This window comes from Nerophis ophidion, linkage group LG04, assembly GCF_033978795.1.
Source record: "Nerophis ophidion isolate RoL-2023_Sa linkage group LG04, RoL_Noph_v1.0, whole genome shotgun sequence".
Lineage (NCBI taxonomy): Eukaryota > Metazoa > Chordata > Actinopteri > Syngnathiformes > Syngnathidae > Nerophis > Nerophis ophidion.
The window spans coordinates 74,250,513-74,276,393 of NC_084614.1; the positions used below are offsets into that span (position 1 = coordinate 74,250,513).

At 39.2% G+C, this 25,881-nt stretch overlaps 1 protein-coding gene across 2 annotated transcripts in view; it reads right to left on the reverse strand.

Annotated features, from left to right (window-relative positions):
- The window catches only part of mcama (melanoma cell adhesion molecule a), a 153,902-nt gene extending 128,794 nt beyond the window's left edge, over nt 1-25,108 (reverse strand). For both annotated transcript variants that reach the window (XM_061899011.1, XM_061899010.1), the window contains exon 1: nt 24,889-25,108. In XM_061899011.1, coding sequence (XP_061754995.1) covers nt 24,889-25,093 — 205 coding nt within the window. In that variant the 5' untranslated portion in view covers nt 25,094-25,108. The remainder of the gene's footprint in view (nt 1-24,888) is intronic.
- Nucleotides 25,109-25,881: the final 773 nt, after the last annotated feature.

Here is a 25,881-nt window from a genome sequence, read left to right on the forward strand (position 1 = left end):
TTCACCCTTGCTCCTGATGGGTGCTGGTTGGCGCCTTGCATGGCAGCTCCCTCCATCAGTGTGTGAATGTGTGTGTGAATGGGTAAATGTGGAAGTAGTGTCAAAGCGCTTTGAGTACCTTGAAGGTAGAAAAGCGCTATACAAGTACAACCCATTTATTTATTATTTATTTATCTCTCTCTTGTATTGTCACAAGTTCCGCTCCGCTCGACATGCCTCAGCTAACGTTAGCCATGCTGCTACCTCTCTGGTCGGCGAGAGCGTATGACGCTACACTCGTGAGAGTACGTGACGTATGTAAGAAGGCGGGCTTTTTTCCGTCTCTGTAACACAGGTTAATCATCATAGTATATACAATGAACAACAAATTGCTGTTGTCTGCTGAATATCTTCCCACTTGAAGCCAAACCACCACCAGAAGATGGACCCACTGCTCTTTTTGTTGGGCATTTATTGTTCTTCCTCCATTTGTGATAAGTTTCGCACCATATCTCTCTCTCTGATCGGCGAGAGCTATGATGCTAGACTCGCAAGAGTATGTGACGTATGTAAGAAGGCGGGCTTGTTTTCCGTATCTGTCAGAATGAGAGACGAGGAGTGAGAGAGAAACCCCTGTTGTGTAATGCCAGCAGCTAAAAGCAACTCGACCCTCCTCAGCTAACGTTTCAGCTAACGTTAGCTCTCGGCGAGAGCGTTTGACGCTACATGTGCGACAGTATGTGACGTATGTAAGAAGGCGGGCTTATTTTACGTCTCTGTGAGAAGGAGTGAGACACGCCAGTAATGTAATGCACGCAGCTAACGGTGTGAGAACATATAATCGAATATTACGATATAGTCATTTTCTATATCACACAGAGACAAACCTGCGATATATATTGTATATATCGATATATCGCCCAGCCCTAATTTCTAATGTATATACTTGTTCTTATGCTATCTGAACTCACTATGTTTTCTGCTGGCTGTACATATCCTAAGTAAGACCTACACTGTTTCAATGTCCATTTCTCTGTTGATGCAATTGTTGATGACCGAAGTTCTGATATCAACCAAAGCTCCTCATCCCACCCCCCGGATTGTAAATAATGTAAATAATTCAATGTATATACTATGATGATTAACTTGTGTGATAACTGTATTATTCTGATAGTATATATTTGTACCATGAATTGATTAACGTGGACCCCGACTTAAACAAGTTGAAAAACTCTTTCGGGTGTTACCATTTAGTGGTCAATTGTACGGAATATGTACTGAACTGTGCAATCTACTAATAAATGTTTCAATCAATCAATCAATCAAATTTGTACTAAAAACGCATGTAACCACTAACGTTAAAATTATAAAAACTCCCGACGGTGAGTTTTAACAATTTAAATTCAAATTATTGTAAAACTGTGATTGGTAACTGCACTTTAATAAATTCACAGACCGTTGATACTGCACATTTACTTAAAAAGCAAGCTAGCGAGCCAAGGGCTGACTTGATACCTCAAATGCAAATGATCAATCTCTTTTTTTGTTACGACGTGGGGGTTTTCGCAACTTACTGCGTCCAGAGGGTTGTTCTCCTAGGAAGCTAGCGGACTATTCTGGACAGGACTTGAAGGTAGGAACATGATTTAATCTTGACTATCAAATAGGTACAAATAAAAAGGCGCACAAGGCGAAGGCACTACTTAGCGTAGGAAACATAGGCTATCACTTTGAATAAACTATGGACAGGACAAAAACTCACTAACTGTGGCATGAACAAAAAAAATCTTACTTGGCAAGGCATGAAGCAAACAATCGCCTGAAGCAAACAAACAGCATGAACTATGGTATTGCATGAAACTACTAGTAATGACGCCAGGCCGACTGACAGACAAAGACAGGCTTAAACACTGGTCTCTTGATTAGAGACAGGTGTGTCCCGAACGCAAGAGGCAGGTGAAAATCAAAGGTCGTCATGGAAACTAAAACAAACAAGGGTGCACAAAAACAGGAACTAATGGAGTCTTGAAACTAACACAAAATAACAAAAACATGATCCAGACTACAGATCATGACATTTTTCCATTTAAAAACGAAATATAAAAATATAAACGTATCATATATAAATTGCTGCCTGAGCAACTAAGATATTCAATTGTGCATATTGAACCAACAGACTAGGGTTGCGCAATATAAATGATTTACGGTATAAATTATATCATTTTGGCAGACGATAGAGTTTTCAATACTATCGCTAATGAACAATTCCCCTTGTGGATCATTAAAGTTCGTCTAAGTCTAAGTTTATATCGTAATAATGCATGTTTATGACACATTTCTTGCTGTGTCCCGAAAAATTGGACAACGCAAAGAATGCGTTTGGAGCATTATCGCTAGCGGAAAATGTCCATCCACAGTGCAGCAAAGATACTTGTAAGTCTGTAATCCTCGCCTTCATGGCAGCAAATGTAGTAATTTTCTTACAAGTGTCCCTCCCTAGAGGACGAAGAATAGCTAAAGATGCCAACATCCACACCGTAGGAGGATATGCTAACCGCAAGTTAACGATCTTGAATGTAAACAAAAGCGGGCATATTGATACAAATATAGACAGTAACAACACCAAGTAAATGATCAGTAAATGGTTGATTCTACAGTGGTTAAATCGATATTTTTCATTATAAAAAAATATATTTTTGTCCTGTTTGTTATTGTTTACAAACTAAGGAAATAAGTGTCTGGAGACAAAAGGACTTTAAGGGCAAAACCCAAAAGGACTTGAATCAGAGCCAATAGTATAAAACTAAAAATTACTTCTGCAGAGATCATAGAAAATTTTGATGAAACAGAAAAAGTCACCTCAACAGTATGCCAGTGTTTTTTTAAACAGATTGTAGTTAGACCAAAGTGGTCTGTAAACGATGCAAGGCACTGGTTCCCACCAAGACCAGTAATACCACAACACCATAGCCACGCTATCGCTTTAGAGCAGGCGGCTCAAACATGCGGCCCGCGAGACGTTATTTTGCGGCCCGCACCTTAATGTGAAAATTTACTGTTGGTGCGGCCCGCGAGTTTTACATGAATGGCGCTTTACAGCGTCATACTTTTATAACCTCGATTTTTCCAGGATTTTTCCAATGTCAGTGCCCCTCCTGGGATAATTATTCTCTCAAATTTCACCTTAAAAACAATATTAAGAGGGCACCGTGGAGGCACTGCTTTAAGCGTTCTCTTCAACCTGTACAAACAGTTGCCAGCCCAGTCACATGTTGTAGTCAATATTAATAGAGGCAGTGAGCGACTGCAAGACATAGTTGATCAACAGCCACAGAGGTCACAATGAAGGTGGCCGCATAAACAACTTTAACACTGTTACAAATATGCGCCACACTGTGAACCCACACCAAACAAAAATGACAAACACATTTTGAGAGAACATCCGCATCGTAACACAACATAAACACAACAGAACAAATACCCAGAATCCCATGCAGCCCTGACTCTTCCGGGCTACGATATACACCCTCACAACCCAACCCCGCCACCTATTGTAGCCCGGAAGAGTTAGGGCTGCAATGGATTCTGGGTATTTGTTCTGTTGTGTTTATGTTGTGTTTTGAATGTTCTCCCAAAATGTGTTTGTCAATCTTGTTTGGTGTGGGTTCACAGTGTGGGGCACATTTGTAACAGTGATAAAAGTTGTTTATACGGCCACCTTCAGTGTGACCAGTATTGCTGTTGAATAAGTATGTCTTGCAGTCGCTTCCGTGAGTCTGCAGAAGTCTCATAAAATATGTGATTGGGTCTGTAAACTGTTTGTATGGTGGAGAAGCGGACGAGACGGCAGTTCGTAGAGAACACTAAAGACATTGCCATCACGACACGCCCCTATTATTGTTATCCTGGTGAACACCGGGGGAATGATTGCCCCGGGAGATTGACAGGAGGGTCACTGATTTTCGGGTGTTTCCCAGAAGATTCGCGAGAGTCGACAAGTATGTTGCTAGGGCAGGAAAGCCATTCAAAGAAGGTGAAATTAGTAAAAAGAAAACTTTTCTTGCGGTCCAGCCACACCCAGTTTCTGCATCCAGTGGCCCCCAGGTAGATTGAGTTTGAGACCCCTGCTTTAGAGCACAGCTGTAACTTCCTGGCACTGCAGAAAATAGTTCTTCTCGGGTTTCTCTCTGTTTACATTTTCATTCCGTACATTTTGTACTATTTTGTTACACTTTATGAAGCATTTCTTACGTATTCCTTATTTTTAGCACTTTCATTTTAAGAACTCACGGTTAAGTGTTGAATGTGATTTTACAATTTTGTTTACATTGAGTGTTTTTCCATGCTTGCGCATACATTTTCTGTCTGCCTCGATAGCTAAGAGGATTGCAATCAAGGCAAGGCAACTTTATTTGTATAGCACTTTTCATACACAAGGCAGACTCAAAGTGCTTCCCAAAGTGAAATGAAAGAAAATAAAAGCAAAATTAAAATGCAGACAATAAAAATAAAAACAGTGCGGACGTTAGAAGTTAAAAGATAAAAAGATTTAGCTGAAAGCGGAGGTGAACATAAAAGTTTTCAGTCTAGTTTTAAAAGTAGTCAGAGTTGTGGAAAGCCTGACATCTTCAGGAAGTTTATTCCAGCTTAGAGCTGCGCGGTTCGCGGTCTCATCCGCAGAGTCCGCGGATAAACCGCGGTTCGGGCGGTTGACATGACGAAAAAATAGATTTTAATTAGATTCGGGCGGGTGGCAGTTGAACCATCCGGAAATATTTGATATGCATGATTCTGTGATCGGTATCCTTTGCCATTCAAGACTTGTGTCATAAAGCGAAGAAGACAATAAGAGACGCTATTATTCTCTAGAATGACTGCCGGTAGTCACCCAGATAATAAGTATTAGGGCGTTCTACGAAGCCATTGGCTTTGTCGCCTACTACAACATGTACAATCTGCTTGTCAGTCCAGCATCATGTTGTGTGTGGCTTCCGTAGCAACACGCACACGACTGCAAGGCATACTGGGTGACACAGAGTACACTAATGGTTCTGATATAAAGAATTTTAACACTCTTAGTAATATGCACCACGCTGTGAAGCCACACCAATTAAGAACGAAAAATACATTTCGGGAGAACATCCTCACAGTAACACAACATAAACGCAACACAACAAATACCCATAATCCTTTGTATTCATGACACATCCTGACTATTTTATACACCTCGCTAGCAGCAAACCCACGCAACCCCCCACGCTCCCCTCCCGTGCGTCGGTAAGGTGGGCAAGGTTGGGGCCGCGGGGGTGTAAAATAATATTCAGGAATTGTCACGGATACAAAGGATTCTGGGTATTTGTTATGTTGCGTTTATGTTGTGTTACTGTGAGGATGTTCTCCCGAAATGTGTTCGTCAATCTTGTTGGGTGTGGCTTCACAGCATGGCGCATATTAGTAAGTGTTAAAGTTGTTTATATCATAACCATCAGTGTACTCTGTATCACCCAGTATGCCTTTCAATCTTGAACGTGTAATTGCGGAAGCTGCACACGACATGTTGCCGGACCAACAATCGGTTCGTACATGTTTTTGAAGGTGTCTAAGGCAATGGCTTCAGAGCACGCCCATATTCTTGTCATCAGGATGAACGTAATTGGATAGTCGCGGGAACGTTAGCGGCTCTCATTGTCATCATTACTCTGTGAAACAGGTTTAAATAGCTCTGTGAGTGGTAAAGGCGGACAGCCTCTAAAGTATTTCAGCGGGCGGTTGGCGGGCGGGTACGGTCCTGATAAAATGTTGGTTCGGGTGGACGGCGGGTGGATGACGACTTTGGTGATGCGGATGATATAATTGCCTATCCGCGCATCTCTAATCCAGCTATTTTTTGCGCAGTGACTGAAGGATGCTCTCCCTTGATTTGAGTTTACACTGGGAACCGCTAACAAATTGGTGTCAGAAGATCTTAGTAATCTATAGAGCTTATATAGACGAAGGTTAGATTTTAAATAAAAATGTTCACATTTAAAATTGAATTTTCCTGGTCTGTAATTCCATAGGTAATAAAAAGTGTCAATATTTATTGCTTTCGACTGATATGAAACACTTACATTGTAAGACAGTTTTCAGCAATATCGCCGAGCCCTAATAATAATTACCATGAATTGATTAACATGGACCCCGTCTTAACCAAGTTGAAAAACTTATTCCAGTGTTATTATTTATTGGTCAATTGTACGTGTATATGGGCTTCACGGTGGCAGAGGGGTTAGTGCGTCTGCCTCACAATACGACGGTCCTGCAGTCCTGGGTTCAAATCCAGGCTCGGGATCTTTCTGTGTGGAGTTTGCATGTTCTCCCCTTGAATGCGTGGGTTCCCTCCGGGTACTCCGGCTTCCTCCCACTTCCAAAGACATGCACCTGGGGATAGGTTGATTGACAACACTAAATTGGCCCTAGTGTGTGAATGTGAGTGTGAATGTTGTCTGTCTATCTGTGTTGGCCCTCCGATGAGGTGGCGACTTGTCCAGGGTGTACCCCGCCTTCCGCCCTATTGTAGCTGAGATAGGCGCCAGCGCCCCCCGCGACCCCGAAAGGGAATAAGCGGTAGAAAATGGATGGATGGATGGATGGATGTACGGAATATGCACTGCACTGTGCAATATATTAATTAATGTCTCAATCAACTGTGATCATTTTGCTTACAACAACCTTATTATTGTGACAATGTGTCACTTCATTTCTGTTAGTTTTTCGTGTTTTTGTATTTACTTCCTGTTCAGTGCTCTTATTTTGTTGTATTTCCTGTTTTTTATTCACGGAGCACTGTTTTTCTCTTTTCGTTGATTGGCAGCGGTTCACACCTGCTGTCAATCACACTAGTGTCTATTTATGTTTCACTCGAGCACTCCTCAGTGCTCGATGATAATATTATGTTGAGAACGTCTATCTGCACGACTGCTTTATGTTTGCTTTTGTTATTTTCTTATGTGTATTAAATTCCTCTTACCTTCACTCAACTCTCCTGGATTCTTGCATACTCGGGGACACACAACTGCAGCCATGCGACATCCCAACAATTATGACATTTTCGTATGCTTACATCCCTACTACTCACTGACTATGCAACCCACTAAGTTCACACAAAATGAAGAAAAAAAAACGTGTTCCGAAAGTGTAATACTTGAGAAAGCTTTGCAAGACTAAGCGTGTAATGTGTGTCACTACATGTTCAAGACCATGAAAAATGCCAACACACTCACTGGAGCCTGCTTTCAGGCGCCTGGAGTTGAACAACTGCTGTCCAGCAAAGGCCGGCGTACAGCTGTCGCACATACTTTTTTTAAGTGCACAGGATGCTTGACAGAAAGCCACTTGAAGGATCTCAGTGATTTATTTGCGGCGTATTGTAATGATACAGACTCCGTAGGGACTACGACTTTGTGTTTGTAAACGTCACCATGAGAGCTCTGCTGTGATTTACTGCACAAAAGCAGCGCCTGCAACACAACAGCACCATCACGCTGATGAACGCAAGCCTCTGGGATCGATACGACTGTACCTATTTGGCTTTCCTGTCGTACCCGCTGCGGCTTTGTTTCCACGCACTGTGCCACAAATTGTGTTTAAGTAAGTGCTCCTCGAGGCCCATTAGGGAGGAGTGCACTTTTGACAAGGGCCTGCTGGAAGGACCAACAGCAACCGGTGACCTAATCCAAAAACAGACGGCTTTAGGCCCGTCTCCAAAGGAGGTAGAAGGGAAGACGAGGATTAGCTTGTGGTAAACCTAATTAAGACAAGGCTGATAGAGACAAAAACAGGGATTTAGGGGAAAAATAGGGATAAGGTGAGTGTTGTCCTGTTGTGAGACATGGAGTAGACATCCAGTATGGTGTCTATAGAAATAAACGCAGGTAGGAAACTTCCTTGCATGATGTCATAGGGTAGAAATAATGTGGAACATCTAAAGTCCAGCAAAATACCATCCAATTTGTTCACAATTGTGTGAGAAAATAAGAGCGTACAGGCAATGTTTTGGGCAACATTTAATCATAACACTCAAAAGATTTCTTGACTATCCTTTGAGTCAGTGGTTCTCAAATGGGGGTACGCGTACCCCTGGGGGTACTTGAAGGTATGCCAAGGGGTACGTGAGATTTTTTTGAAATATTCTAAAAATAGCAACAGTTCAAAAATCCTTTATAAATATATTTATTGAATAATACTTCAACAAAATATGAATGTAAGTTCATAAACTGTGAAAAGAAATGCAACAATGCAATATTAAGTGTTGACAGCTAGATTTTTTTGTGGACATGTTCCATAAATATTGATGTTAAAGATTTATTTTTTTGTGACGAAATGTTTAGATTGAAGTTCATGAATCCAGATGGATCTCTATTACAATCCCCAAAGATATATAAATATAATAAATATATAGTCGCAATCTAAGGGAAACCCTAGATTCCGTTTGCTGTTCACAAAATAAGTCTTTGCTTGATAATGGCAACGGCAAAGCAGAGACTTCTTTAAACCTCCAAACACGATGGATCAACGCCAGTAATCGCAGTTAATAGCATTATTGAATGAATGACATTTAATGAGATGTAACTGCAGCTCATCCAGAGTCCAAGTGAGCCAATGAAAACCTCCAACATGACTCCGTCGGGTTCCAGAGGAATATTTTGGAAGTTTGTGGTTCTGCTGGTTTATTTAAACACTCGCTCTGATGCCAACAATTTCAATCTTCCAACAGAAAAGTGAAAACTAAAAGCATCACTGCTTATTGCTCAACTTAAGCATGTATCCGCTCTAAGTGGTTTATTTCTGCCACATTTCAATAGTCAGGGTGTCTATGAAGTCTCTTTAATATTTCCAACATTTTTTACAAAAGGCTACTGTTGAGATATCGCCATCAGATGTGTTCAATTGTTTAACACGGGGGTGTCAAACTCAAATACAGAGTTAGGGATGTCCCGATACAACTTTTTCACTTCCGATACGATACCGATATTGTAGCCTTGAGTATTTGCCGATACCGATATCAATACGATACGATATAGGCACGAATCATACATATATTTATTCCTTATTTTGTTTTGTAGAATGTTAGAAAAGGCTTGATAAAGTGATGTTACTGTTACTGATGCCGTAGTGTTAAAACAGAAAACAATAGTCAGCAAGAGTAGGTATAGGAAAAACTGACCCATTTATTATTAACCAATTGGTTACATAAATTTTAACCTTCAACATAAGAGTATTACCTCAACAAATCCAATAAAAACAAAATGTTATATTTAAACTGCAAAATAACCACTAATACCAACATAATTATACAATTGAAAATAATAAATTAAAAATAAATTAGAAGACCCTGAAAAATAACCTAAATAAATCCAATTAAAAAAAAAAAAAACGTTTTAAAGTGCAAACAATTCAAGTTCACTTCAGTTATTTTTTTACTGTCAGCATATGTTGGAAACAACTGTGGGCAGGGACAGAAACAACTGTGGGCAGGGACAAAAACCACAAAAACAACACAATATTGTCCACTGTCCAACTGCTCTAAATTAAGAGTTCACAGCTCCAGTTTCACTGACTGACTATGCCCAAAACAATGTACTAATTACTCATAGTCTTCATTGAAGAATAGTGTAAACACAAACATATCACTCTAATAACAAGAGCATAAAACAAATAATAATCAGTCAGTGCTGACTACCCTTACTACTCCTCCTCCTCCTTCTCCACTTTCTGCAGTCCGAGCATAATGTGGAGATTTTTTTTTAAGAAGATAAGCATTTCGGCATGCTGTGAGTTAAAATACTTCCACACAGCCGACATCACTACACTTTGCTGAGCACACGCGTTGTCGTTGTTGTGATCACGTGGGCTGTGCATGCTGGATCAGAGACGCTCTTCTTCCGCGGCCGCCACCAACGTTAATTAAGGAGCATTGCCGCCACCTACTGTGTTGGAGTGTGATCAAACCAGTCACCTATTATAGAAGTGCTGCAGCGGCAAATGGACAGCTTATATCGGAGCGCTTATATCGGAATTTTTAGATTCAGTCCGATAAAATCCGATATTCACTTTTTTGGCCAATATCGGACCGATTTCCGATATCAATATCGGATCGGGACATCCCTATACAGAGTGGGCCAAAACTTTAAACTGAACAAAGCCACGGGCCAAGGTTGAACAAATTAACCTTTTAATAGGGACCTGCGGGGTTTGGTGGTAGCGGGGGGTGTATATTGTAGCGTCCCGAAAGTTAGTGCTGCAAGGGGTTCTGGGTATTTGTTCTGTTGCGTTACGGTGCCGGTGTTCTCCCGAAATGTGTTTGTCATTATTATTTGGTGTGGGTTCACAGTGTGGCGCATATTTGTAACAGTGTTGGCATTGTTAATAAGGCCACCCTCAGTGTGCCCTGTATGGCTGTTGATCAAGTATGCTTTGCATTCACTTGTGTGTGTGCTAAAGCCGCATATATTATGTGACTGGGCCGCAGTTTGTATGGAGGAAAAGCAGACGTGACCACAGGTTGCAGAGAACGCTAAAGGCAGTGCCTTTAAGGCACGCCCCCAATATTGTTGTCCAGGTGGAAATTGGGAGAAATTCGGGAGGGGCACTGAACTTTGGGAGTCTCCTGGGAAAATTGGGAAGGTTGACATGTATGAATATTAGCAGTGAATGCGGTGTTACAGCAAAACTGCCGCTGTATAACACCGGCGGGCCAGCGCTAATGTTAATTTGACAATGCGTCAAGGGCCAAATGAAATTACAGGGAGGGCCAAATTTGGCCCGCGGGCTAGAGTTTGACATCCATGGTTTAAGTAGTTTGTAATCACATTGCATATGAGGGGCTCGAGCTATGGTGTCAAACGTACAGCCTGCGGGCCGAAAAAGGTCCGCTAACATGTTTCATCTGGCTCCGTGAGAGGAGTTTGCCAAGTATAACAATGAGATGAAATTTTTGAATGAAAGAAACTGTTGTTTCAAGTGTGTCCACTGGATGTTGCAAGAGACGCTAAAAGGTACTAAAAGCGGGCACAAATAGACTAAAAAACTGATTTTACCAAAGAGCCATAGTAGCAATAAACAGGCCCTGAGTGAGCAAAATGTGTCCGTCATGTCCTCATGTGTCATGTCTTTTATTTTTCCGACTATAATGTGCAATAATGCTGGACAGTGCAATATATCCCAAATGGCCTCTTGATAAGTGCAATAATACTGGACTTTTGCATACAGCTGTATGAATAACATACAACAAATCCTTTCAAACCACAACAAAGCAATTGCAAAAGGACTGCCTACCCCCAGACTAAACAAATCTGAAACCAATAAGGAATGTAACTGTCGCAAGAAACCTGATTGCCCTCTCAACGGAGGGTGCTTACAGACATCAGTCGTTTACCAAGCAAAGGTAACACGCAAGGACATTAACACATCCGCCACGTACGTAGGATTAACCGAAGGAGCGTTTGAAACCAGATGGAATAATCACAAAGCCTCCTTTAGAAACCAGACTTTGCGGAATTCTACAGAACTCAGCAAGCACATTTGGAACCTCAAAGACAATAATGTTGAATATTCAATAACATGGCAAATTCTTGCATCCAGCACACCTTACAACAGTGGTAATAAAAGATGCAACCTATTCTTAAAAGAGAAACTGTTTATTATATATCATCCAGATCTATCATCCCTCAACAAGCGCAGTGAAATCATTTCAACATGCCGCCACAGACGGAAACACCTCCTAGGTAACACATGAGCCAATCACCAGACCTTTCGCCTCCCTGTACCCACACACGCTGTGCCCTATATAAACCATTGTATGTGAAGGCTTCCATTAAATCTCCTGATGATTGAGGGAACCCCTCATGAAACAGTTCTGTAGAGATGAAGTAGTCTTGTGATTTTTCCCACACCTACATATATATATATATATATATATATATATATATATATATATATATATATATATATATATATATATATATATATATATATGTGTGTGTGTGTGTGTGTGTGTGTGCGTGTATATACAGTATGTGTGTATATATGTATATATATATGTATATATATATGCTTACATAAGGATATATGCATGTATGTTGATATATACATGTATAGATATATATATGAATATGTATGTATGTGTATATGTATGTATGTGTATGTGTGTGTATATATATATATATATATATATGCATATATATGGATATACGCGTATATGTTGATATATACATGTATATAGATATATCTCTTCTTTTAAATATTTTTTACTATTCATATTACTATGTTATTGTGTATGCACCTTAAAGGATCTGCTTCAATTTCGTTGTTCTTTGAACCCTTTTCACTGTAATAATGACAATAAAACTGTATTCTATTCTATTCTATGATGACTTCAGAGGGGACGGAGCTATGTGCGGTGTTAAGAAAGAGGCGACAATTCTGCGTTTGGACACTACGTACTTACGCTGCTTATTAGGGATCGTATACAAAATGATATCCTGAACATTTAATATTGTACTTATGACTGGTGACACATTTTCTGGTAATATGCTGAAATAATGTATCCCCTTCTTACTTCATGTGGGATGAATGAAATGAGTACGAAATTCAAAAGCTTCATTGGAGAAGAAGCTGCATATGTCCAGAATAAAGCTAGTACATCAGTTGAGGAAAAAGAGTAAATTACATTAATAACATCCTGTAATTTGATTGTGATGTTATAATTAATTTTATCTTATGATAGATTAAAAATTAACATCAATGTGAGCATTTTAAAACTCTCCCAGACTCAATTCCACATATTTTTCTGATTAACATTATCACATCATTTATCAGAAAGTATAAATAACGACAAATGAAGAAGCTAAAATACTATTAATGACATTATGTACTGTATGTGTAAAAAAAAACACATCACACATGGTTTTTACATGTACTATTTGTACACAAAGAAAACAATCTGAAGTTGTCTTTATATTTAGGTTATCATGCCAGTATTTTACCAGTCGGGCCCACATAGTAATAGAGTTTCCTCCATGATGTCCCTGGACTAAAATGAGTTTAACACCCCTGGGCTAGAATCAGCCATAGATATGAATGAGTGGATAGATGACACAAGTCTTTTAGCCGCAAGTTTATGGCAACTGGAGCCAAAATGTCTGAACATTTGCTGGTTTTATAAGGCAAGAAAATTAAATAAAGTATGCCTGCTTGACAAGTAGGGACTTTTATTTATGTTACCATTTAGCAGGGTACTGCATTCTATACAGTAAATCTATGCTGTGCACACTAGGATGCAAAAAAACGGAAATGGCACAGTAGCCAAAGGGGGAGCCTTTCCATCCATCCATTTTCTACCGCTTATCTCTTTCGGGGTTGCACTAGAGCCTATCTCAGCTACAATTGAGCAGAAGGTGGGGTACATCTTGGACAAGTCGCCACCTCATTGCAGGGCCAACACTACATAATATTAAATAAATAAACACATTTATAATATATTATAAAAGTATACAATATATTAACAATAAATAATACAATAATTAAAAAATGCATAAATAATAAATCGTAATTGAATTGTGAGGCGCATAAAGATTCTCACATCTAGCGAGCACTGTAGTCTGAGTCTTCTCACGCAACTTTGCACGCACGTCGCATTGGTCCAAAAAAGGTCTCTATTTATATAGTAGTAAATATATACTTATATATTACAAAACCTAAAGCCAGTAAAGTTGGCAAGTTGTGAAAATCATAAATAAAATGGTAAATGGATTGTACTTGTATAGCACTTTTCTACCCCTTTTTAAGGAGCCCAAAGCGCTTGGACAGTATTTCCACATTCACCCATTCACACACACGTTCACAAACTGATGGCGGGTGCTGCCATGCAAGGCGCTAACCAGAATAAAAAAAATAAAATACAATGATTTGGAAATCTTTTTCAACCTATATTCAATTGAATAGACTGCAAAGACAAGACATTTAACGTTCGAACAGGTAAACGTTGTTATTTTTTGCAAATATTAGCTCATTTGGAATCTGATACCAGCAACAATGTTTCAAAAAAGCTGGCAAAAAAGACTGAGAAAGTTGAGGAATGCTCATCAAACACTTATTTGGAACATCCCACAGGTGTGCAGGCTAATTGGGAACAGTTGGGTGCCATGATTGGGTATAAAAGCAGCTTCCATGAAATGCTCAGTCATTCACAAACAAGGATGGCGTGAGGGTCACCACTGTATGAACAAATGCGTGAGCAAATTCTCGAACAGTTTAAGAACATTTCTCAACGAGCTATTGCAGGGAATTTAGGGATTTCACCTATTTTATCTACGGTTCAGCGAATCTGGAGAAATCGCTGCACGTAGGCGGCAAGGCCCGTGACCTTCGATCCCTCCGGCGGTACTGCATCAAAAAGCGACATCAGTTTGTAAAGGATATCACCACATGGGCTCAGGGACACTTCATAAAACCACTGTCAGTAACTACAGTTGGTGGCTACATCTGTAAGTGCAGCACTGCATCTGGGAAGTGCGTTTGAACAAAATACAAAAATTGGAATTTCAAACGTATTGTTTGATTTTCACAGTAATTCACATGACTGTGATGATATTGGTGAAACACCATTGAATGAGGATATCAGGAGTCAGTGAAACACATGAATATAAACAATGAATACTACAGAATAGTACAGAGTGGAGTCGGCTGTCTTGGTTGCTTTGTTGGGTCTGCTCCTGTCTCTGGCCATCCTCCCTCCACCCCAGCGGACGATGGCGTGGAACACCGCAGAGGCCACCACAGTGGATATGTTTCTTTTACTTTTTATTCATAGCTGTATGTAGAAGTGTCTGGTTGTATCTGCTACTTTAATGTCTTTAATGTCCTATGTGTTCTTTGATGTTTGATGTTTCCCTCTTACACACATGGAAGAGGGATGTGTACTATGGCTATGAGTTGTTGTTTTTTTCCCTTGGCCTCAGTCTGCACCCCCTCTCTAGGGCCCAGGCTAAGACCGATTTTTTTATTTTATTTTAATCTTCTATTTTTTTCTCCCCCCCTTGTTTACCTGTATCTCATCTTTTTTTGTAAGGGGTGCTGGAAGCCGGCAGACCCGTCAGCGATCCTTTTCTGTCTCCCTTTAATGTTTGTCTGATCTTGAATGGGATTGTGCTGAAAATTGTAATTTTCCTGAAGGAACTCTCTTGACGGAATAAATAAAGTACTATCTAATCTAATCTAATCTACAGTCAATCATACAGGTAGTAGGGGTGTAATGGTACATGTATTTCTAATAGGATACACATTAAAAGTATACTGAGTAAAGTACACAAAATTAATTTTGCTCATTTGAAGTATACTACGGCGTATACATTTCACAGACGCCTCACAATGTTCACTTTTCCCTTCAATAACAACAACACTACTCCTCACGACAGACTCCTGACCAGTACTAATAAAGCACAGCAGTACTGAAGAATTAAAAGTACTAAACTGGCTTTCGTGAGATCGACAGGCGGATCGGTGCGGCGTCTTCAGTAATGCGGACGTTGTACCGATCCGTTGTGGTGAAGAAGGAGCTGAGCCGGAAGGCAAAGCTCTCAATTTACCGGTCGATCTACGTTCCCATCCTCACCTATGGTCATGAGCTTTGGGTCATGACCGAAAGGATAAGATCACGGGTACAAGCGGCCGAAATGAGTTTCCTCCGCCGTGTGGCGGGGCTCTCCCTTAGAGATAGGGTGAGAAGCTCTGCCATCCGGGAGGAACTCAAAGTAAAACCGCTGCTCCTTCACATCGAGAGGAGCCAGATGAGGTGGTTCGGGCATCTGGTCAGGATGCCACCCGAACGCCTCCCTAGGGAGGTGTTTAGGGCACGTCCAACCGGTAGGAGGCCACGGGGAAGACCCAGGACACGTTGGGAAGACTATGTCTCCCGGCTGGCCTGGGAACGCCTCGGGATCCCCCGGGAAGAGCTAGACGAAGTGGCTGGGGAGAGGGAAGTCTGGGTTTCCCTGCTTAGGCTGTTGCCCCCGCGACCCGACCTCGGATAAGCGGAAGATGATGGATGGATGGATGGATGGATAAACTGGCTTTGAAAAAAAGTTTGACTTTTTTGTCATCTTGTGACAGCACGCCGTTCTAACTATTGATAATATTAGCCAAGGCCCATGTCGTGATTAAACACACACAAACAGCGCTTACAAGCGGAAACAGTGTGTTGACAGAAGAGGGAGAGTGGACATATTTTGGTTTAAAAACGTAACAATAAAGGTGAAGCTATAAACACTGAAGCGTCGCTCTGCAAGCAAGCATCAAAACTAGAGATGTCCGATAATGGCTTTTTTGCCGATGTCCGATATTCCGATATTGTCCAACCGATACCGATATATATAGTTGTGGAATTAACAAATTATTATGCCTAATTTTGTTGTGATGCCCCACTGAATGCATTAAACAACGTAACATGGGTTTTCCAAAATAAATCAACTCAAGTTATGGAAAAAAATGCCAACATGGCACTGCCATATTTATTATTGAAGTCACATAGTGCATTATTTTTTTTAACATGCCTCAAAACAACAGGTTGGAATTTGGGACATGCTCTCCCTGAGAGAGCATGAGGAGGTTGAGGAGGGCGGGGCTGGGGTGTATATTGTAGTGTCCTGGAAGAGTTAGTGCTGCGAAAGGGTTCTGGGTATTTATTCTGTTGTGTTACAGTGCGGATGTTCTCCAGAAATGTGTTTGTCATTTTTGTTTGGTGTGGGTTCACATTGTGGCGCATATTTGTAACAGTGTTAAAGTTGTTTATAGAGCCACCCTCAGTGTGACCTGTATGGCTGTTGACCAAGTACCAAGTTGCCTTGCATTCACTTGTGTGTGTGTGTGTGTGTGTGTGTGTGTGTGTGTGTGTGTGTGTGTGTGTGTGTGTGTGTGTGTGTGTGTGTGTGTGTGTGTGTGTGTGTGTGTGTGTGTGTGTGAAAAACCTTATATATTATGGGACTGGGCCGGCACGCAAAAGCAGTGCCTTTAATGTTAATTGGCGCTCTTGTACTCTTCCCTACGTCCGTTTACACAGCGGCGTTTTAAAGTAATAAATTTTACTTTTTTAAACTGATACCGATAATTTCCGATATTACATTTTAAAGCATTTATCGACATCCCTACTAAAAATCTAAATAATCCTTGACGCTGTTCAAACTGGTGTTGTTGTCTGTACACAGCTTTCATTTATTTGCCATTTGCATATATGAATAGTAAGTTCATTATTAATGAGATATAATATTAGACATTACACTTATTTGCTTTGTCACATTTAACATGTTGGTTGTTTCATCATCCTTAATGTCCAAAATCAAAAGTCCCACCTCTTTATTTCGCAAGTATGCAATGACTATATACATTTTTTATTACTTGTATTAATTTGACAACCATGTGCCAGCCCTTCCAGTCTGTCATGTTTCACTTCCATAGAATTAAGGTTCAGCATTGTCATGCTATGTAACTTGTTCCTGTTTCACCCAACCCACGATGAAGTAAAGCCACCTTAAAAGTGAAGTACACCCTTAACTTTTAGTACAAGATCATAATGAAAAGAGAGCTAAATATGAAGTCCGATATACTGTGCCTCTGACGGTGTATGAGGGTGTTGAAATTTTGTTTTTGTTGTGTTTTGCTGTTTGTCTATGCATGCTGAATTCGTATCGGTGCTATTTGTATTATTTATTCCTATTTTTTTGTTTTTCCTAGTGTTTTAATTTGTAGCTGTATGTATAAAGGGCCCTCTGAACTGGCAGCTGGTTGCAAGTCCTCTTCTGTGGTCTTTTATATTCTTTAATATTTCTCTCTCGTTTTAATTAGGATTTTTTTTTTTTACCTTATTTTTGTGTACTTTTCAAATCTGCATTGAAACAACACAATTTCCTCATTTTGTCATTAAAAAAAAGGTTTATCATACCATAAACGGTCTATCATACCATAACCGCTTACGGCCCTCAGTTGCATTTATTACAGAACCGTTTTTGACCGTTTTTAACCATTTATCGTGTGGTGTATGGAAGAATATTTGAAGTATTTGAAGTACATAGAACTAAGGATGATATCGAACTAAAGTCACTTCAGTATTACTTCAATATATTGACTTTTTTGGACGGAAAAAATATATATAAAAAAAAAATTTCCCTGTAGTTTTAATGTGGATTTTTTCCCCTTATTTTTGTGTACCTTTCGAATCTGCATTGAAACAACACAATTTCCCCATTTTGTGATTAAAATAAAGTCTATTATTACAGTACCGTTTTAAGTGGAAAACATGACCACGTGGTGTATTAAAGAATATTTGAAGTCTTTGGAGTACAAAGAACTAAGTCTGAATCATATCGAACAAAGGTCACTTCAATACATTGACTTTTTTATGATGAAAAAAACTAGTTATTTTCAATGTTGTTCAAGCTAGCTCGTTTTTTGGTTTTCCCAAGTGTTTTATTTTTGTAGCTGCATGTAAAAAGGGCGCCGCTGAAGTGGCAGCAAGGCCTCCTTTTATGTTTTTTTATGTCTTTTAAGTTATTTAATGTTTCCCTTTAGTTTTCGTTTTGATTTTTTCTTTACCTTATTTTTTGTGTACTTTTCAAATCTACATTGACACAACACAATTTCCACATTTTGTGATTAAAATAAAGTCTATCCTACCATAAGCGCATTTACCACAGTACCGTTTTTGAGTGGAAAACATGACCATGTGGTGTATTAAGGAATATATGAAGTCTTTGGAGTACAAAGAACTAAGTCTGAATCATATCGAACTAAAGTCACTTCAATATATTGACTTTTTTATGATGAAAAAAAACTAGTTATTTTCAATGTTGTTCAAGCTGGCTCGTTTTTTGGTTTTCCCAAGTGTTTTATTTTTGTAGCTACATGTAGAAAGGGTGCCGCTGAAATGGCAGCTGGTTGCAAGTCCTCTTTTATGTGAAACCTTATTTTTTGTGTACTTTTCAAATCTACATTGAAACAACACAATTTCCACATTTTGTGATTAAAATAAAGTCCATCCTACCATAAACGCATTTATTACAGTACCGTTTGAGTGGAAAACATGACCACGTGGTGTATTAAAGAATATTTGAAGTCTTTGGAGTACAAAGAACTAAGTCTGGATCATATCGAACTAAAGTCACTTCCAATATTACTTCAATTTATTGACTTTTTATGACGAAAAAACAATTTTTTCTCCAAAAATGTTGTTCAAGCTAGCTGCGTCCAGGCAGGTTAATTGGCCCTGAAGGCACCAATATGCGGTCATTGAACACACCTTCGAACTTTTAAAGAAACGTCCTGATGTTTAGAAACTGGGTAAAGAGGCTCCACACTAACACAATGGAGTGTAATGAAGTCAATTTAATAAATTGCTGCCTCTGACACGTGCAGACGATGACGTGCAGCATTGCAGGTGTATGAGAGTGTTGAAATTGTGTTTTTGTTGTGTTTTGCCTTTTGTCTATGCGTGCTGCACTCGTATTCGTATATAATATTAGACATTACACTTATTTGCTTTGTCACATTTAACATGTTGGTTGTTTCAGCATCCTTAATGTCCAAAATCAAAAGTCCCACCTCTTTATTTCGCAAGTATGCAATGACTATATACATTTTTTTTACTTGTATTAATTTGACAACCATGTGCCAGCCCTTCCAGTCTGTTGTGTTTCACTTCCATAGAATTAAGGCTCAGCAGTGTCATGCTATGTAATTATTTCCGGTTCCACCCAACCCACGATGAAGTAAAGCCACCTTAAAAGTGAAGTACACCCTTTACTGTTAGTACAAGATGATAATGAAAAGAGAGCTAAATATGAAGTTCGATAAACTGTTGCCTCTGACGGTGTACGAGGGTGTTGAAATTGTGTTTTTGTTGTGTTTTGCTGTTTGTCTATGCATGCTGAATTCGTATCTGTGCTATGGGGCGCAGTGGGAGAGTGGCCGTGCGCAACCCGAGGGTCACTGGTTCAAATCCCACCTAAAACCAACCTCGTCACGTCCGTTGTGTCCTGAGCAAGACACTTCACCCTTGCTCCTGATGGGTGCTGGTTGGCGCCTTGCATGGCAGCTCCCTCCATCAGTGTGTGAATGTGTGTGTGAATGGGTAAATGTGGAAGTAGTGTCAAAGCGCTTTGAGTACCTTGAAGGTAGAAAAGCGCTATACAAGTACAACCCATTTATTTAACCCATTTATATGTGCTATTTATTGCTATTTTTTTTTGTTTTTCTAGTGTTTTATTTTGTGGTTGTATGTATAAAGGGCTCCTCTGAAGTGGCAGCTGGTTGCAAGTCCTCTTCTGTGGTCTTTTATGTCCTTTATATTCTTTAATATTTCTTCATTTGGATTTTTTTTGTTTACCTTATTTTTGTGTACTTTTCAAATTTGCATTGAAACAACACAATTTCCACATTTTGTGATTAAAATAAAGTCTATCCTACCATAAACGCATTTATTACAGTACCGTTTGAGTGGAAAACATGACCACGTGGTGTATTAAAGAATATTTGAAGTCTTTGAAGTACAAAGAACTAAGTCTGGATCATATCGACCTAATGTCGCTTCAGTATTACTTCAATATATTGACTTTTTAGGACAAAAAAAATTATAAAAAAATATTTCTCTGTAGTTTTAATGTGGATTTATTTCCTTTATTTTTGTGTACCTTTGAAATCTGCATTGAAACAACACAATATCCCCATTTTGTGATTAAAATAAAGTCTATCCTACCATAAACGCATTTATTACACTACCGTTTTTGAGTGGAAAACATGACCATGTGGTGTATTAAAGAATATTTGAAGTCTTTGGAGTACAAAGAACTAAGTCTGGATCATATCGAACTAAAGTCACTTCAATATCTTGACTTTTTTATGTTGAAAAAAACAAGTTATTCTCAATGTTGTTCAAACTAGCTTGTTTTTTGGTTTTCCCAAGTGTTTTATTTTTGTAGCTGCATGTAGAAAGGGCCCCGCTGAAGTGGCAGCTGGTTGGAAGTCCTCTTTTATGGTGTTTTATGTCCTTTATGTCTTTATGTTCTTTAATATTTCCCTGTAGTTTTAATTTTGATTTTTTCTTTACCTTATTTTTGTGTATTTTTCAAATCTGTATAGAAACAACACAATTTCCCCATTGTGCGATTAAAATTAAAGTCTATCATACCATAAAAGCATTTCTTACAGTACTGTTTTTGAGTGGAAAACATGACCACATGGTGTATTTAAGAATATTTGAAGTCTTTGAAGTAAAAAGAACTAAGTCTGGATAGTATCGAACAAAGGTCACTTCAATATATTGACTTTTTATGATGAAATAAAGTTATTTTCAATTATGTTGTTCAAGCTAGCTCGTTTTTTGGGTTTTCCCAAGTGTTTTATTTTTGTAGCTGCATGTAGAGAGGGGCCGCTGATGTAGCAGCTGGTTGCAAGTCCTCTTTTATGGTCTTTTGGGTCTTTTATGTTCTTTAATATTTCCCTCTAGTTTTAATTAGGATTTTTTTTTAACATTATTTTTGTGTACTTTTCAAATATGCATTGAAACAAGACGATTTCCCCATTTTGTGATTAAAATAAAGTCCATCCTACCATAAACGCATTTGTTACAGTACCGTTTTTGACCACGTGGTGTGTTAAAGAATATTTGAAGTCCATCCATCCATTTTTCTGCCGCTTATTCCCTTTGGGGTCACGGGTGGAAGGGGGGGGGCCTGGTTCCTATCTCAGCTACAATCAGGCGGAAGGCGGGGTACACCCTAGAAAAGTCGCCACCTCATCGTAGGGCCAATATTTGAAGTCTTTGAAGTAAAAAGAACTAAGTCTGGATAGTATCGAACAAAGGTCACTTCAATATATTGACTTTTTATGATGAAAAAAAGTTATTTACAATGATGTTGTTCAAGCTAGCTCGTTTTTTTGGTTTTCCCAAGTGTTTTATTTTTGTAGCTGCATGTAGAAAGGGCGCCGCTGATGTAGCAGGTGGTTGCAAGTCCTCTTTTATGGTCTTTTATGTTCTTTAATATTTCCCTCGTTTTAATTTTGATTTTTTCTTTACCTTATTTTTGTGTACTTTTGAAATATGCATTGAAACAACACAATTTCCCCATTTTGTGATTAAAAATAAAGACTATCCTACCATAAACGCATTTATTACAGTACCGTTTTTGTGTGGAAAACATGACCACGTGGTGCATTAAAGAATATTTGAAGTCCATCCATTTCCTGCCGCTTATTCCCTTTGGGGTCACGGGGGTCGGGGGGCTATCTCAGCTAGAATCAGGCGGAAGGCGGGGTACACCCTAGAAAAGTCGCCACCTCATCGCAGGGCCAATATTTGAAGTCTTTGAAGTAAAAAGAACTAAGTCTGGATAGTATCGAACAAAGGTCACTTCAAAATATTGACTTTTTATGATGAAAAAAAGTTATTTTCAATGATGTTGTTCAAGCTTGCTCGTTTTTTTGGTTTTCCCAAGTGTTTTATTTTTGTAGCTGCATGTAGAAAGGGCGCCGATGATGTAGCAGCTGGTTGCAAGTCCTCTTTTATGGTCTTTATGTCCTTTATGTTCTTTATTATTTTCCTCTAGTTTTAATTTTGATTTTTTTCTTTACCTTATTTTTGTGTACTTTTCAAATCTGCATTGAAACAAGACAATTTCCCCATTTTGTGATTAAAATAAAGTCCATCCTACCATAAACGCATTTATTACAGTATCGTTTTTGTGTGGAAAACATGACCACGTGGTGCATTAAAGAATATTTGAAGTCCATCCATTTCCTGCCGCTTATTCCCTTTGGGGTCACGGGGGTCGGGGGGCTATCTCAGCTACAATCAGGCGGAAGGCGGGGTACACCCTAGAAAAGTCGCCACCTCATCGCAGGGCCAATATTTGAAGTCTTTGAAGTAAAAAGAACTAAGTCTGGATAGTATCGAACAAAGGTCACTTCAAAATATTGACTTTTTATGATGAAAAAAAGTTATTTTCAATGATGTTGTTCAAGCTTGTTCGTTTTTTTGGTTTTCCCAAGTGTTTTATTTTTGTAGCTGCATGTAGAGAGGGCGCAGCTGATGTAGCAGCTGGTTGCAAGTCCTCTTTTATGGTCTTTTATGTCCTTTATTATTTTCCTCTAGTTTTAATTTTGATTTTTTTCTTTACCTTATTTTTGTGTACTTTTGAAATATGCATTGAAACTACACAATTTCCCCATTTTGTGATTAAAAATAAAGACTATCCTACCATAAACGCATTTATTACAGTACCGTTTTTGTGTGGAAAACATGACCACGTGGTGCATTAAAGAATATTTGAAGTCCATCCATTTCCTGCCGCTTATTCCCTTTGGGGTCATGGGGGTCGGGGGGCTATCTCAGCTACAATCAGGCGGAAGGCGGGGTACACCCTAGAAAAGTCGCCACCTCATCGCAGGGCCAATATTTGAAGTCTTTGAAGTAAAAAGAACTAAGTCTGGATAGTATCGAACAAAGGTCACTTCAATATATTGACTTTTTATGATGAAAAAAAGTTATTTACAATGATGTTGTTCAAGCTAGCTCGTTTTTTTGGTTTTCCCAAGTGTTTTATTTTTGTAGCTGCATGTAGAAAGGGCGCCGATGATGTAGCAGCTGGTTGCAAGTCCTCTTTTATGGTCTTTTATGTTCTTTAATATTTCCCTCGTTTTAATTTTGATTTTTTCTTTACCTTATTTTTGTGTACTTTTGAAATATACATTGAAACAACACAATTTCCCCATTTTGTGATTAAAAATAAAGACTATCCTACCATAAACGCATTTATTACAGTACCGTTTTTGTGTGGAAAACATGACCACGTGGTGCATTAAAGAATATTTGAAGTCCATCCATTTCCTGCCGCTTATTCCCTTTGGGGTCACGGGGGTCGGGGGGCTATCTCAGCTAGAATCAGGCGGAAGGCGGGGTACACCCTAGAAAAGTCGCCACCTCATCGCAGGGCCAATATTTGAAGTCTTTGAAGTAAAAAGAACTAAGTCTGGATAGTATCGAACAAAGGTCACTTCAAAATATTGACTTTTTATGATGAAAAAAAGTTATTTTCAATGATGTTGTTCAAGCTTGCTCGTTTTTTGGGTTTTCCCAAGTGTTTTATTTTTGTAGCTGCATGTAGAGAGGGCGCAGCTGATGTAGCAGGTGGTTGCAAGTCCTCTTTTATGGTCTTTTATGTCCTTTATTATTTTCCTCTAGTTTTAATTTTGATTTTTTTTCTTTACCTTATTTTTGTGTACTTTTCAAAACAACACAATTTCCCCATTTTGTGATTAAAAATAAAGTGTATCCTACCATAAACGCATTTATTACAGTACCGTTTTTGAGTGGAATACAGACCACGTGGTGTAATAAACAATATTTGAAGTCCTTGGAGTACAAAGAACTAAGTCTGGATAATATCGAACTAAAGTCGCTTCCAATATTACTTCAATTTATTGACTTTTTATGACGAAAAAAACCAAGTTATTTTCGAAAATGTTGTTCAAGCTAGCTGCGTCCAAGCAGGTTAATTGGCCCTGAAGGCACCAATATGCGGTCATTGAACACACCTTTGAACTTTTAAAGAAACGTCCTGATGTTTAGAAACTGGGTAGAGGTGCCACATTGAGACAATTGAGTGTAATTAAGTTATTAAGCGTAAATATGACTCAAGACATGTTAATTAGCGTTGGAATTCATCCAGGAAATTAAGCAAATAGCATCAAGTGCGCCCGACGCTGGCGGTTAAAAAAAAAAGTGCTTCTAGTTTCATTTAAACTCGACAACAGCGTTTAAACAAAACCACTTGCAACAAAGTTATTTTGTTTATATATTAAAAAATGGATTTCGTTTCGACTCACCAGTCCAGGCGTGAAGAAAGAGGAGGATAAAGGTTGCTGGCTGGAGAGTCATGTCGTCGATGCTCGCAGTATCCAAGCTGGAAGTAAGTGAAGGCAGCACGAAGGAAGCAGGACGCAGAGCGAGGACGCTTAGGGAGGAGGAGACAGAGGAGGGAGGAGGAAAGGGGAAGGAAAGCAAATTCAAGTGCACCCAGGTTTTTGTCATTGATTGAGTAAATCAAAGCAGTGTTTTTCAACCTTTTTTTAACCGAGGCACACTTTTAGCGTTGAAATCATTAAAAAAACAACAGCGTTTGGTCAACAGCCATACAGGTCACACGGAGGGTGGCCGTATAAACAACTTTAACACTTTTACAAATATATATTGGTGCGAGTATATTACACCCATAAAGCACTCTTAAATCCATCCATCCATCTTTTTCCGCTTATCCGAGGTCGGGTTGCGGGGGCAGCAGCCTAAGCAGGGAAGCCCAGACTTTCCTCTCCCCAGCATACTTGCCAACCCTCCCGGATTTTTCGGGAGATTCCCGAAATTCAGCGTCTCTCCCGAAAATCTCCCGAAATTCAGGCGGCGCTGAGTGACGTGTCGACAGCCTGTTTTTACGTCCCCTTTCCCACAGCATGTCTGCCCAATCATGTTATAACTGTAGAATGATCCAGGACGAGTTCTTGGTTTCTTATGTGGGTTTATTGTTAGGCAGTTTCATTAACGTCCTCCCAGCGCGGCAACAACACACAACAACAGCAGTCCGTTTTCGTCTACCGTAAAGCAGTTTGTCTGCCGTAAACAGCAATGTTGGGACATTCTTAAACAGAACAATACTGCCATCTACTGTACATGCATATGGTTAGAAAAACAAGGATGGACAATTCAACCCTTAACTCAACAATGAGTAGATGAGTGTTATGTCTGTGTAAATGTGTAAATAAATGAACATTGAAATTCAAGTATTTCTTTTATTTACACACATATATATATATATATACATAGCT